General features: G+C 60.5%; 1 protein-coding gene across 4 annotated transcripts; it reads left to right on the plus strand.

Moving 5' to 3' along the window:
* Positions 1–157: 157 nt before the first annotated feature.
* Positions 158–10,903, plus strand: PUS1 (pseudouridine synthase 1). Of its 4 annotated transcripts, none has more exons than XM_045087645.1 (7): positions 158–231; positions 636–867; positions 2,464–2,601; positions 6,172–6,274; positions 6,442–6,546; positions 8,610–9,301; positions 10,587–10,903. In XM_045087645.1, the coding sequence occupies exons 2-7, from the start codon at positions 646–648 to the stop codon at positions 10,614–10,616; spliced, it is 1,290 nt and encodes a 429-aa protein (XP_044943580.1). In that variant the 5' UTR covers positions 158–231; positions 636–645; the 3' UTR covers positions 10,617–10,903. The 4 variants fall into 4 exon arrangements, with proteins under 4 accessions (XP_044943580.1, XP_044943579.1, XP_044943581.1 ...); XM_045087644.1 differs by lacking the exon at positions 158–231 and adding an exon at positions 425–556; XM_045087646.1 differs by lacking the exons at positions 158–231; positions 6,442–6,546 and adding an exon at positions 426–556.
* The last annotated feature ends 2,871 nt before the right edge of the window (positions 10,904–13,774 follow it).

A 13,774-nucleotide genomic window follows, 5' to 3' on the forward strand; every position in this document is an offset into this window, starting at 1 on the left:
GCCCGCGGCACTCGCCCTGCGGAGCACCGGTCCGCACCTGCTCGCTCCCGGGAGCCGCGCGCGCTCGGGCGGCGCGGCCCCGCCTCCTCCCCGCCCCTCGCCCCGCCCCCGCCCCCGCCCCCGCCCCCGCCCCGCTCAGTAGGCCTTTAGTCCGCGCCCGGCCGCCGTCGGGCGCGCGTTCCACTTCCGCCTTGGCCCACGTGGTGCGGCTCCGGCTGCGTCCGCGGCGCCGTGAGTGGGGTCGGGTGGCAGCGCGTCGCGCTAGTTCCCGGAGCGCGGCCGGAGGCTCCCGGACTCCCGACGGGGAAGCCGGCCGGGCGGGGCGGGAGGCCCGGGAAGGGCAGGCGCCGCCGGGGAGGTCGGCCGCCGGCCGCGGGAGCGCCCCGGGGGGAGGGAGCGCCCGTGCCACCCCCGCCCCCGACCCCCGCGCACGACCCCCGCGCCCGACCCCCCGCGCCCCGCCGCGCATGGCGGCGCCCGGTCTGCGGGCGGCGGCCGGGGCCCTGCGCAGAGCCTGCGGAGCGTGGAGCCCGCGCCTGGGACGGCGTCTGCTCCGGTAACCGCGGCGCGTCCCCGGCCCCGCCGTCCAGGCCGCGCGCCCCGGCCGCACGCTCACTCGCGCCGTGTCCTTGCAGCTCGCCCCCGATGGCCGGGAACGTGCAGGCCCCCGCCCCCGTGGGCGCCGCGCGGGAGCAGGACCGGAAGGCCCGGGGCGGCTGGCGGGGCGGGGCGCGGGTCTGGGAGGACGCGGAGCAGCAGGCCAAGCAGCGGAGGGGCGGCCCGGGCGGGGAGCTGCGGAGGAAGCTGCCCAAGCGCAAGATCGTGCTGCTCATGGCCTACTCCGGGAAGGGCTACCACGGCATGCAGGTGAGGGCGCGCGCGGGGCCCCTCCTGCGACCGGCCGCGGCTGGGACCGCGCCGTGACAGCTGTCCAGCTAGGGCAGCGCAGGACGCGGGGCCCCGCTCTTCGGCGTCGTGGTCAGTCCCCTGGGCGGGGTTCCCGCTGGAGCCCTAGCGGCGCGAGCCCCGCTGTGGCCCCGGGAGGTGCCCCGCCGGGACTGTGGCCCAACGGCCTGTGGCTCCAGGCCCTGATGGAGGCTCGGCCTGCGCCTCTCTCCTGGCGGCCGCGGGGCTGGGCTGCTGGGGTCGGTCAGAGGCTGTGCGGAGGTGGAATTCTCAGATTCCTGGAAGCCGGGGTGCGGGTGCTGCACACGTGCGTGTCGGCTCTCCTTGGTCCCGCCGCCGCGTGGGTCCCGGGTCCCGTAGGCTTGCTGAAGCTGGACTCGGGCATGGAGGTGAGTGCCGTGCCCGGAGCACCCAACACCACCGTCCTGGGCGCTCCAGGTGTTGTAATGGTTCTCACTACGCACAGTGGGAGACCTGGGGTTCTTCGGGTCTTGTTTTAGGTAAGAGCGTGGGTGGCACCGGGGACACTGACGAGGCATGAGGTCACCTGTGCCAGCGGGTCGGTGACTGCCTCAGGAACGGAGGGACCACCCCTGCTGCTCCGTGTGGGCCGTGAAATGCTTTTGCGACTGTGATTTTGACGTGCATTTTTGCCTTAGGCACCGTCTTGAGAGCTTTGCTGAGGCTCACTGTCTTCTGCTTGCCTCAGTTTCCCCGTTAGGGAAATGCGGGGGGCTGGAGAGCGACAGTGGCTGGCCTTGCTGATGGAAGGACATTCTGAGAGCCTGTCACTTGGCCGCCTTCCCCACCACCGCATCTCCGTCCCCCGCGTGGGTGTTTGAGCAGCATTTGTGACTTGATTGTCTCAGTGAGGGCTGTAAGGTAGACCTTGGGGAGAACTTCCCCTGTGGTGATTGTGGCAGACTGCTCGTAGACCCTCGTGTGCCTGGTGTGCGGGAGGCTTTCTCTGAGGGGCATCCTCGTGGTGGTGTGACCTCATGGATGTGCAGGGACCTGCAGGCACTGGGTTGGGGCTGGGGCACACTGAGAGGGTAGCCTTAGGGGGTTCTAGAAGCAGTGGCTGTCCTCTTTCCCTTGCACACAGTAGTTCCAAGAAGTTGTACAGGCTGGTCACGTGAGCTGGAGGGGTGCCAGGATGCCAAGGCTGGGTTTCTTGCTTTGAGTCAAGGGGTCTGCCTCCCCGTGGTCATAAGGGGGCGGTGTCCCTCTGTGGCCTGCTGCTGCTGCTGACCAGTGGGTCTCGGGTAGGAGGGGTGCTGGTTTCAGATTCGACCAGGTGGGAGGCAGCGGTGTCTCGGGTGACACCCTCTGTGGGCTGTTTGACCCGGCTGCCCAGGGTGGGAAGTTTCTAGAAACTGGGTATGCTTAGGTAACTCTCTCACTCGCTATGGAACAGGGAGGTGCCGCGGTGTGTCCCCAGGGCCACAGGTGTGGGCCCAGCACCCAGGTGCCCTACAGGGAGCAGCGTAGGCCCGGGGCTCCCATCTGTGGGCAGTGACTGAGTGAAGAAAACTAGTTTTCTCCTCTTTCCTTCAGAGGAACGTTGGGTCGTCACAGTTCAAGACCATCGAAGATGACTTGGTGTCTGCTCTGGTCCGGTCGGGTTGTATTCCTGAAAATCACGGCGAAGACATGAGGAAGATGTCCTTCCAGCGGTGTGCCCGGACAGATAAGGTAGGCACTCCCTGCCCCTCCCCTGCAGGTTTGAGCAGCAGCACCTGAAGGGGCCAGTGTGTGCAACACACCACAGGTCAGTGTCTGTTTGTTAAGACTGTTGTCTGTGAACGACAGACGCATAGACCAAACTAGCCAACGTGGAAAGAAAGCCATCACCTTGTGTCACTAAAAAGTTCTCTAAGCATTTCCAGGCTGTGTGTGGCAGGATCTGGAGGCTCAGTGCTGCCCAGACTTTGTGTCTGTGCGGTTCTCTGGGGCTCCCGCAGGTGGCCACATGGTGGTCACAGTGTCCCCGCGACTCAGGCTTGATGGTACGCATAGGATTGAGTGTCGTGTTTTCCAAGAGGGGAAAGGAAACAGATGACCCTGGTGTGAGTAATCTGTTTTATTTAACTTAGTTTATCCGAGATAGTCTTTTTTCCCTGTGTAATCAGCAGGAATACAATCGGCAGATCACAGTTCCCATTCTGTGCAGGTGCGAGTGTGCGTGCTTGTCATGGCTTGGTAGCCCACTACGTACTCCACGCTCATGGTGCGTCACCGCTGCTCTGGCCACGTCTCGGGGACTGGGGGGCTTCAGTGGCTGTGGCCCTGTGCTGTCCATTCGGCCCTAAGATTGGGCCCCACTGCAGGGACTCTGCCTCACACATCTGTCCTGGGCTCAGTCCTGGGCGGCATGGCAGCCATGCCGAGTGGTCTCGTGTTCCTGGGTGTGGGTCTGGCATGGGCCGGAGGTCCCCAAGGGAGAGTGGAGGGGAGCCAGGCAGGCGGGTGGGGCAGAGGCACTAACCTCACGCTCCTCTCCAGTAGACAGGAAGTGCAGAGTGCACCGAATGCCCTCTGTCCTGCTCTGCATCCCAGCTCTGAGCGGCTTCTGTGGTCACCTGAGGTCCCTCGGGGGTGTGACCCAGACATGGGCAGGTCAGAGTCCTGAGCAGCCGAACCATGGCCACGTCTGCAGGTACGAGATCCCCTGGGTCCAGATGCCGGGCAGAGACCGCAGAAGAGGCACGCTGTACAGATAGCAGGGGACAAACATGGGGCTGCCGGTTTGCGTCTTGTAGGTGATGCAGTAACGTTTCTCACGGCTCAGGCTAGGGTCCTGTGGTTCCTTACAGTCTCCCTTTTCTCTTTAATTGTTCCAGTGACAGCTCTCTGGGAGTTTTCTAGGCCAGAGAAAAGCAGATGTTTGCCTGAGTTAACGGTGGGGCTTAATCTGCTGTTGTTAGGATTGCGTTTGGATGCGTTTTCCTCTCCTAGTCTGGGGAACCCGAAGAAACCTGAAACTTCCCATACCAGCGTCCTAGCTCGTCTCTCCACTTAAGGCATCTGGCCCGATGGAGGAAGAAATGATAGCACTTTCTTATTTATTTTTAAAAGATTTTATTTATCTGACAGACCGAGATCACAGGGAGGCAGAGAGGCAGGCAGAGATGGGGCAGCGGGGGGGGGGGGAAAGCAGACTCCCTGCCAAGCGGAGAACCCAATGCAGGACTCGATCCCAGGACCCTGGGATCATGACCTGAGCTGAAAGCAGAGGCTTAACCCACTGAGCCACCCAGGCGCCCCAAGATAATTTTTCTTCTTTTTTTTTTCAGGTTTTTTAAGAAGTAGCTTTGTTGAGATACAGTCCGCTCCTGACAGTTTGCCCACCCAGAGCGTGCGGGTCAGTGGGTTCAGGCATGTTCAGAGCTCTGCGACCATGCCTGCGGCTGGTCTGGGGACACTTCCAGCTCCCCAGGAAGGACCCCAGATCCGTTAGCCGTCTCCTGCGCCAGCAGCACGTCCAGAATGTTCTCATTTACACACGCGATTGATAAAGAAATAGCCATGCTATCTTCGTTCCTTTTTTTTTTTTTTTAAGATTTTGGTTTTTTTTTTTTTTTTTAAGATTTTATTTATTTATTTGTCAGCGAGAGCGAGCACAGGCAGACAGAGAGGCAGGCAGAGGCAGAGGGAGAAGCAGGCTCCCTGCTGAGCAAGGATCCCGACGTGGGACTCGATCCCAGGACCTTGGGACCATGACCTGAGCCGAAGCCAGATGCTTCACTGGCTGAGCCCCCCAGGCGCCCCCTCCCCCCCCAGTCTGTCTTGCCAGGTTCTTATCAGACAGAATGCAGCCCTGCAGGCATGTGGCGGTGCCGCGGTGGACGCCGGACAGGCTCTCTCCTTGATTCCGCCGTGACGCCATCTTGCCACGTTTCTCTTTCTGTCCTTTCTTCCCCGAAACTGTTTGACAGTTTGAGAGTCTGTCCTGGACCTCAAGACCTCCCGAAAGCCGCAGGCCTGAACGTGCAGGACGGTGGCGCCCCGGGGGGCCTCCCCTTGGACAGTCCAGCGCTGATGGATGGAACACCACTGCTCGTGCGCCCCGGCTAGTTACTGACCTGGTCTCTTAGCCACAGTCCATGTGTGCACACACGCTCCCGTCCTTTGAGCTCCGTTTAATCTGTCCCATCTTTTCTTTTTTGGTCTTTTGTGACACGTTTTTGGGCACTCGAGGCCAGTTGTTTTAACAAATGTCCTCAGGATTTGTCCGATTTTCTTGACTCACTCCGAGTTTCGGGCAGGGATGTGCCGTGTGTTGTAGTCTGACCTCTTGGCACGGGTTTGTGGGGTGTCTTCAGATGATGTTCACGCGGCGCCGTGACGCGGGTGGTGCTGAGCTGCACACCTGCCCGTCTGCACCCAGGACGGCACCCTGTCCCCCGCCCGCCCCCCAGCAGCCCTCCCCGCACGGTCCTGCCATGCTGACTTTCTGAAACGGCAGCTTCTAGGCGAAGGTTTGGCATCGGGTAGGGATGCGTGCTCTTCCTGGTGGGCCTTGCCTGTGTAACCAGCCCCCTTTTCCCTGTCCATGTCGTGCCCCGTCCCTGTTCACAGGATAATTGCTCTCCTGACTTAGATGGCACAGTGGTCCTCCCCACAGTTTGTGGGGGATGCGTTCCAGGCCCCCGGGTGGGTACCTGGCCTGTCGATGGAGCTGAAGTCCTGTGAGGCAGTGTGCTCCTAGAGGTGCCCAGGGACAGGCGAGCAGCGGTCCCTCCGGGCAAGCCGGGGTGATTACAGCTGTGCGCTGGCCTGGAAGTCACACGAGGAGGGGCTCTCGGAAGGCCTCTGGGCCGTACCTGCTGTCCCTGTGACGAGGGCAGACGATGAGCCTCCGCGATGAGATGGGGGGTGCAGATGGCGCGGACTTGTGCTGGAGCTGGAGGCTCGTCCTGGAGGTGCCTGGAGAGGGGATGGCGGCACCATGGGCGGGGCTGGGCGAGCTCTTCCTCGCTCGGCCTCCCATTCTCCTGGCCAGATCGCGTGCTCTTCTTCCCCCACGTCGTGCAGCGTTCGGTCCAAGGGGGTCTTCGTTTTCTGCCTGTGTGATGTGTTTCGCTGGGCTCTGAAGCCATCCCTGATCCTCTCCCGGGTGTGCTCGCCTGGCTTCTTGGGTCTCACCAGCCTCTCAGATGCGTTTCTAAAGCCGAACTTGTATGGGAAATGGCCTAGTTGGCGTGGTCCTTCTAGGAACCACCTTATGGAGGGGTGTGCCTGACCCTTCTGCTTCCTTTGCAGGGCGTGTCGGCGGCCGGCCAGGTCGTGTCCCTCAAGGTGTGGCTGATAGACGACATTTTAGAAAAGATCAACAGCCACCTTCCACCTCACATCCGGATCCTAGGTAAGCGCAGCAGGGCACGGCCCTGTGCCCCGTGGCGGCGGGTCTTGCCGGGATGTGAGGCCGCACCAGATTTCTCTGGTGTGGAATCAGGATTCCGAGCGGTTGCTTAGCGGTTGGTAAGAGTGGTTGTGAGTCTTTTCAGAGGTCGCCGTCTCCTCCTCCTGAAGGATGTGCCCGTCATGGCAGTGCCTTGTTTCAACCAAACCCCCGACACAGGAGTCCAGATTTGGTTGAGTTAAAACAGGTGATGACTCTCCTTTGTAACAAGGCTGGTAAGCGGGGTTTTTAGGTCTTTGTTAAACCAACCCCATCTGGCCCTGCTTTTGAGTGGCGCTTCTGGGCCCATTACATTTCCAGGCCATTGGGTTCGTCGCTATAGACGTCCGCGTCTGTCGCTCTTCGTCTCTGGCGTTCTGTGCTCTCCTTTTGTTCTGCTTCCTCTTTTGGATTAATGAATTTTTTCGTAGTTCCATTTCATTATCACGTGGTTGCCTTCTTAGGTAACTTCTTAGGTAACTCACTGTGGTTTTTTAGCAATTGCTAAAACAATTTACTATCTATCTAAACAATCTATTTATCTACTAGCCCCCTGATAGGGGGCTAAAATGGGGTTGAAGACCCTCTCTAGCGGGCCAGGCTGTGTGGCCGCCATGCGTTCCTTGATTGTTACTGCCCCCGCTGTCCCTTCTTTGCACACAGGCTGTTTGGTGGCCTTGGTGGCCGTCTCTGTTAGAGCGTTCTTCTCACCTTGCTTTTTGTAACGTCTGAGGATGACTTCCCTGCCTCCGTCCCCCAGCCTCGCACCGATGGGTGTGGTACGACCCCATGTGGCACCCACCTACGCTGCCTCGATTTCCTTCTAAGCTGCGAATTGAAAAAACCTTTCGAGCCATAAGTGACGTATAACGAAGCCTGTATTTAAGCGCACAGTTCTGACATGCGCGCGTCTGTGCGCCCACACCTGCGGAGCATCCCGGCTACTACCGTGAGCCCTCCGCCCCCACCCCTCCTCACCGGTCAACACCGACCGGCAGTCTGGCGCCGCGGGTTAGTTCGTGCTTTTGGCGTTTTACGTGAACAGAGTCAGGCCCCAGGTGTGGCTCCTTCCACAGAGCCAGGTGCTGTGTGGACCTGACACGGCGTGCTGCACGCGGTTTCTCCGTGGGCCACCCGAGGGTGCTGGGCTTGCGCGCTGCCGCGGACACAGCTCCCACGGGCACTGGGTGCCGGCGAATGGAGGCCTCGTGTGAGGTCAGCGATGCTTCCTGTGACTCTGTCCGCACTGGATGTCTGTGTTTGCTCTGTTGCAGAGTTTCTCTGCCTCTCAGGAGGGTCCCCCCCAGGACACTCCTCATCGAGTAAACCCTCGTGAAGGCCAGTTGACATGCTTGCATGGGAGGGTCTTCCATGTGGTCCGTAGATCGGGCCCTGGTTTTGCTAAAGAAGCAGCGAATCCCGTACAGTTACCGCAGTTGTCAGCGCTCCTCGTGCAGTGTGACACGCAGGGTGGTTTTCCTGGTTGTGGCCCCAGAGCGTGGCCGTTGGGGCAGATCCTGGCAGGCAGTCGCCGGCACGATGCGTCTAGGTGATGCTCGGTGTGGGTGAAAGCGTTTAATGCCGGGCAAAGAAGAAAACCTGAAATTACCCCCAAATGAGGCCTGATGGTAGGAGCCCTGGGGCTGGGCCGGCTGGAGCTGCAGGCCCAGACCCACCCCTGTAGGCCCGCGGGACCCTGGTGCAGCTCAGGCCGTGCGCAGAGTCCTCGCCGGAACTTTCGTGTCCCTGGGGGAAATTCTGTATGCACACAGACATGTCTGCTTCACACAAGTGGTGCCCTGCGTGCTTTGTCCTGTCTTCATTTCCCTTCCTGGTTAGCGCGTCTGTCGGGCACCTGCCGGGCACCTGCCGGGCTGTCAGCGCTCAGAGTGCGGGTCTCTGCAGGCCTGCTTCCTGGTGCTCGGCGGCTGCCTGCTGCGGATGTGCTAGAATGTGTGTGATCGCTTCTCTTGCCGGTCTTCTAAGTTGTCTTGAGTTCTTCCAGTTGTTGCTGAGCTGGTGGTTGTTGCTGCCTGGTGGCCTCGCGGAGGACAGTTTGTAGAGTGTGGTTTCAGGTCCGCAGCACAGGCCGTGGAGAGCTGCACAGTGCTAGAGCACGTGCTGCCCGGCCCCTCCGTGAACCTGGATTTGATGCGTGTGGTTTTGATGAGTTGGTTTGTGTAGCGCTGCCGTGGAGCGTCTGGCGCGGGCGGGTTCGGGGCGCAGAGGCTGGGCCCGCGTCTGGTCCAGCGCACGCTGGCCCAGAAGCGTTGTCCTCACCTGCCTCCTCTCCCCCCAGGACTGAAGAGGGTCACGGGCGGCTTCAACTCCAAGAACAAGTGCGACGCCAGGACCTACTTCTACATGTTACCCACGTTTGCTTTTGCGCACAAGGACCACGACGTGCAGGATGAGAGCTACCGGCTGAGCACGGAGACGCTGCTGCGCGTGAACAGGCTCCTCGCCTGCTACAAGGGCACACACAACTTTCACAACTTCACCTCGCAGAAGGGGCCCCGTGAGGCCAGCGCTCGGCGCTACGTCTTGGACATGTTCTGCGAGGAGCCTTTCGTGCGGGACGGCATGGAGTTTGCGGTGATCAAGGTGAAGGGGCAGAGCTTCATGACGCACCAGATCAGGAAGATGGTCGGCCTGGTGGTGGCCATCGTCAAGGGCTACGCCCCCGAGAGCGTGCTGGAGCGCAGCTGGGGGGAGGCGAAGGTGGACGTGCCCAAGGCGCCAGGGCTCGGCCTCGTCCTGGAGCGCGTGCACTTCGAGAAGTACAACCAGCGTTTTGGCAATGATGGGCTCCACGAGCCACTGGACTGGTCGCGGGAGGAGGCGGGGGTCACGGCGTTCAAGGAACAGCACATCTACCCCACCATCATCAGCACCGAGCGCCACGAGCGGTCCATGGCCCAGTGGCTGAGCACCCTGCCTGTGCATGACTTCAACGCCACCGCCCACGCCGCAGCCTGCCCAGATGCCAAGGTGGGGGCTGGGGCCGTGGGGCTGGAGGCTGGGGCTCCGGGGAGGCCGCAGGGCCTCCCTTCCAGGCGCTCGGGTGAGCTTGTTACCTGCTGCACTCGGGCGTCCTCGTGTCTGTTGTGCAGACGAGCAGGCTGAGGCGCAGGGAGGTGTGTCAGCCTTTCGGGGTCACACAGCCGGGGGTGAGCAGGGGCAGGGCATGGGATTAAGTGGATGGTGGCCCCACGGTGCTGCTTTGTGTGTCCTTCCCGCTCTGTGCCTGGTGACCTTGGACAGAGGCTGGACTGGGTGGTCTGCGTTTCTGTTTGTGGGACAGTGCTGTGAGGATGAACACTGTGGGGTCCTCATGTGTCTGTTGTCACACTTGCTCTGGAACGTGGGCTCCCTTAAGAGAGGCATGCGGGATGCTTGGCGGCCACCCCAGGAGGCTGCTCTCTGACACGCCCTCCTGCTGGGGCTGCGGCTCCGGGTGGGTCGGGTACCCTGCCGGTGGTAGTGTTAGGAGGAGGGCGCGTCTGCGAGGCGCGCCAGAGCTCAGCGTAGTCTGCGGCGGGAGGTCTTTCCCGGGCCTGGATTCTCCGCTGGCCCAGCAGCTCTCCACGGGCGCAGTCCCACCTGGAGTGCTGGGACGTGCATCCGTCGTCTACATGCCCGGAAACGCGTGCTTCCTCCTGCACGCCTGGGCTGTAAACTCACGCGCGCAGGTGAGGCGAGCCAGCCAGATGCGCCAGGTGTGGAAGAGCAGGTGTGCAGGCAGGATGATGGCGGGCAGCGGCATGGGGGCGTTGGGGATCCGACAGTGGAGACGGGAGTGCTCCTGCTCTGTCTCAGGGCCATGGTGGGGGTGGGGGTGGCGGTGGGGACAGCATGGGGCCTGCCGGGAGCTTGCATGAGCTCTTCTGCTCTGGGTGTTGGTGGGGACTAGTTCTCCCAGGCACTGAGGCCGGACGGCGTGTGTGTGCGGGTTCGAGCTGGGGGCCCGGCGTGCCTCTGCTGGGCTCCCGCCGGGACAGGCTCCTGCCGCCTGCGCTCGTCCAGTTCGGGGGAGCCTCGTTTTCCGTCCCCTGAGGGGGTCTGACAGAGCCCCGTGAAGACTCCCTCGTTCCCAGCTTGGACTTTCCCTGAGCAGGTCCGGGGTCTGAACTGTTGGTGTAGAGACCAGGTATTGGGCAGAGACTGGGCTCCTGTGTGTGTCCCTGATGCCAGGCCAGGCGGCCGTGGTGCTGAGGCCCCCGCGGACAGCCCACCCCAGGGAGGAAGCACCCACACTTTTGCTCTTGTCCTGCAGGTCCCCAGCCCCGCAGGAGACAGTGATTGAGGTGGCGGCCACCCGCTGGAGTGCCTTCGGGCTGGCCCAGTGTGTGCCGGGAACCGCTGCTGCCACCGCTGCCGCTGCGGGCCGTCCTCAGCGACACAGGAGAGCCGTGCCGCGGCCCCGCAACCTCAGGGTCTTGAGACCTGCATCACGTTGGGCTTCATCCCAGGGAGGACCTGCTGTGAGTCTGTTCTCAGCTCATGCATTAACCGTATACACCTCAGCATGTAAAGGCACTATTTTTTTAAAGAAGTAATTTTTCTTATTAAATAAGTACAAACTTTGCTTAAGTCATGCTGTTTTTTATTTTTCATTCGGTCTTTGGGAGGGAGTGGTGTGTGCTGTTAGGAGCAAAGTGGCATCGGTGGGTGAGGGCCAGAGCAGGTGGGCATGAGAGGCTCTACAGGACCAGCCAGCAGGCCCTCAGGACTGGGCTTGGTGGCTTGGCGGTGTAGTAGAAGGCGGCACGAGCAGGGCGGGCCCTTCCCCGGTCACCTCCACCCCAGCCCTGCCCACATCTCAGATGGGAAGAGTGGGACAGACAAGGGGACGAATGTGCCCCTCGGTGAGGCACATTCTTTCCCAACAGAAGACCCACCAGTAGCTTCTTCCTCTCGTGGTCAAGGGCACGTCACGCCATCTAGTCCAGCTGCAAGGGATGCTGGGAGATTCCCTTTACCAAGTGGCAGGAGCTGCTGCACAGCCCAGGAGTGCCCTGTCAGTGAGGGAAGGGGCGTCAGGTGATGGGCAGGCTGTGGGCAAGTCTGCGGAAGGCACGGGCAGTCTCCAGTGGGGGAGCGCCGCACCCGCGCACCGGAGTGTGTTGTGCGTGTGCGTGTTGGTGTCCGTGCCGGGTACGCAAGTACACATGTGATAATGCATGCACGCACGAGACGTGTGGTGTCTGTCCCGTGGGTATGCACGTGTGCTTGTGTGTCTCTGTGGGTGCTTCTGTGCGAACGTATGTGCATGCATGTGGGGGCACGACCCTGTGTGCACAGAGCTGGGCAGATCTCTTTGAGAGCTTCTGAGTGCACAGACAGGCTGGCGTGAGTATCATCAGGATACCAGCGCCAGGGACGCTGGTGTGGCCAGGGTGGGGTGTGAGGGCAGAAAAGCAGTTGGGCTTCCTGCTGCCACAGGGACGGGGGTGAGCACAGGAGAGAGGACCGAAGGCTGAGGCGGGCTTCAGGCTCGAGGGACTGATGAGCTGGGGCCATTCGCAGATGGGGCCATTGGGGAAGGGCGGTTTGGAGGAAATAAGGAGGTGGGCATTAGGTGTGGTAACGGGCCTCCTGATAACAAAGTTTCTTTGCGAAGACATTTCCAAGTGTAGAATAAGCCTAGTAACTGCTGGAGACAGCTTCACCATGAGAGGCTACAAAGTCTCAATCTCTAGAGTAGATATCTCCGAACTGTGACTCCAGGTAGCGAACGGAACGGAGGACCTGTTAGTCACCTCGGAGGATCCCTGGGTGTGCGGCGTTTTGCAGTAAGGAACGCGCTTGAAGCAACAGTCCAGAAGAGAGCAGCTCTCCCCCCTCGTTCCAGGGCTGCTTCCAGAGCTCTGTGCGGGGACGAGCCCATCTGATCGCCCTCTTCACACTTGGCGACGCACAGTACACTTGACTCTTGCCTGGCTCAACGTAGCGTGGCTTTGCAGTCACGAAAGGCTGCACTGTTGTTGCTGGTGGCTCACCGTGTCCACACCGCCCAGCCTCCCGCCAGGCGTTTGTCCAGACCGTCCCTATATGTCCTTGTTCACAAGTGAGTAGCTGTGGATGCAGAATCAGTGGTCTGATGGGTTTCACTCGACTTTAACAGCTCCGTCCATCCACAGAGCTCTGCAGATATCACATGATGGTAGCTGTTCCTCATTCTCCCCAGAAACTTAGGGGAGCAAGTCTGACCTCGGGGCCAGCCTTTTCCTAGGTTGCATGATCCTTCCCTGAGTAGGGAAGGCACAGAAAGTTAGGGCCGGGATCTGTGTAGTCAGGGCGTCAGATGCCAGAATGCAGTGTTACCCTGAGGACAGAGGACAGCAAGAACCCGCACCTCCTTTCCCTGCCTGCTGGGTCCCCACATTGGCCGGCATATAAGCTGGCACGAGAGTCAGCAGCTGGAGCCATGGGAAATCGCGTGAGCTGCTCTCACCTGTGTGTGTTGGGAGCATGCAGGTCTCTGAGAGGAAGACGTCACTGGTTCTGTGCGTGGTTGGGAGATGTTTTCTTCAGGAGATTTGGGGCCTACAGATGGCTGGGGGTGGGCAGCTCAAGGACTTGGTTTGGGACTGGACCCCAGATCCCCTGGAATGATTCCTGGAACAAAACGTAACTGGCCCACTGAGGCACCTGCCTCTGGAGCTGGGGGGACCGGAGGACCCGAAGCCTACCACCCACGGCCACACACCTGGAGCTGCTGACAAGCTGCCCAGTGCTATGGCCCCGGGGGGAAGTGTTCTTGTCAAGAAGCCACCACTGTCCACAGCTCCACGCTGATGGCCACCCAGCACTGGGCCACCCTTGCAGGAGCAGCATGGGTCAGACCTGCTTTCGGGCAGCAGGTGCAGCCAGGAGCAGCAGGGAGTCCGGGGCCACCTCCTTCCTCCTGCAGACTCGCACAAATGCAGCAAACAGAAGGGCCTCACTCAGCCAGACTCTGGCAGACCGAGTTTTTAACTTCCCGGCTTCACCAAGTGGGAGGGTGGCATGAGGGTTCAAAGAGCCGGTCCCCACCCAGGCAGTTCAACAGGACGGGGAATGTTCTTTGACTATGGTTCTGGAACGACTGGTAAGTGCGACTGCCTTCGTAGCCAGGGTTTGTGTTTCTAAACTTTTCAGTTTAACACCAGAGGGCATTTGTACCTGCACTTCGCTGAGGCGTTTTTATCCCATTTGTCTTCTGATTCTTTTCTCAAACTTTTAAGATTTTATTTTTATTTATTTATTTTTTAAATATTTTGAACTGAGTCACCCAGACGCCAAAGATTTATTTAAAAGATTTTAAAAGATTCTATTTATTTGACAGACAGAGAGAGAGGAGGAAGCACCCCCCCCTTCCCCATTCCCAGCAGGGAGCCCGATGCGGGGCTCGATCCCGGGGCCCTGAGATCACGACCTGGGCCACCCAGGCGCCCCTTATTTTTATTTTTCCAGTAACCT

The sequence above is a fragment of the Mustela putorius genome, unplaced genomic scaffold (assembly GCF_011764305.1).
Source record: "Mustela putorius furo isolate JIRA1106 unplaced genomic scaffold, ASM1176430v1.1 tig00001433_pilon_pilon_pilon, whole genome shotgun sequence".
In the NCBI taxonomy this organism is placed as follows: domain Eukaryota; kingdom Metazoa; phylum Chordata; class Mammalia; order Carnivora; family Mustelidae; genus Mustela; species Mustela putorius.

Excerpts from the sequence above, each read along its gene's own strand:
- PUS1 (XM_045087644.1), top strand. The coding sequence starts at position 468 with ATGGCGGCGCCCGGTCTGCGGGCGGCGGCCGGGGCCCTGCGCAGAGCC. Across the intron at positions 2,602-6,171 it reads GGTGTGCCCGGACAGATAAG|GGCGTGTCGGCGGCCGGCCA; the intron begins GTAGGCACTCCC and ends CTTCCTTTGCAG. Across the intron at positions 6,275-6,441 it reads ACCTCACATCCGGATCCTAG|GATGTGCCCGTCATGGCAGT; the intron begins GTAAGCGCAGCA and ends CTCCTCCTGAAG.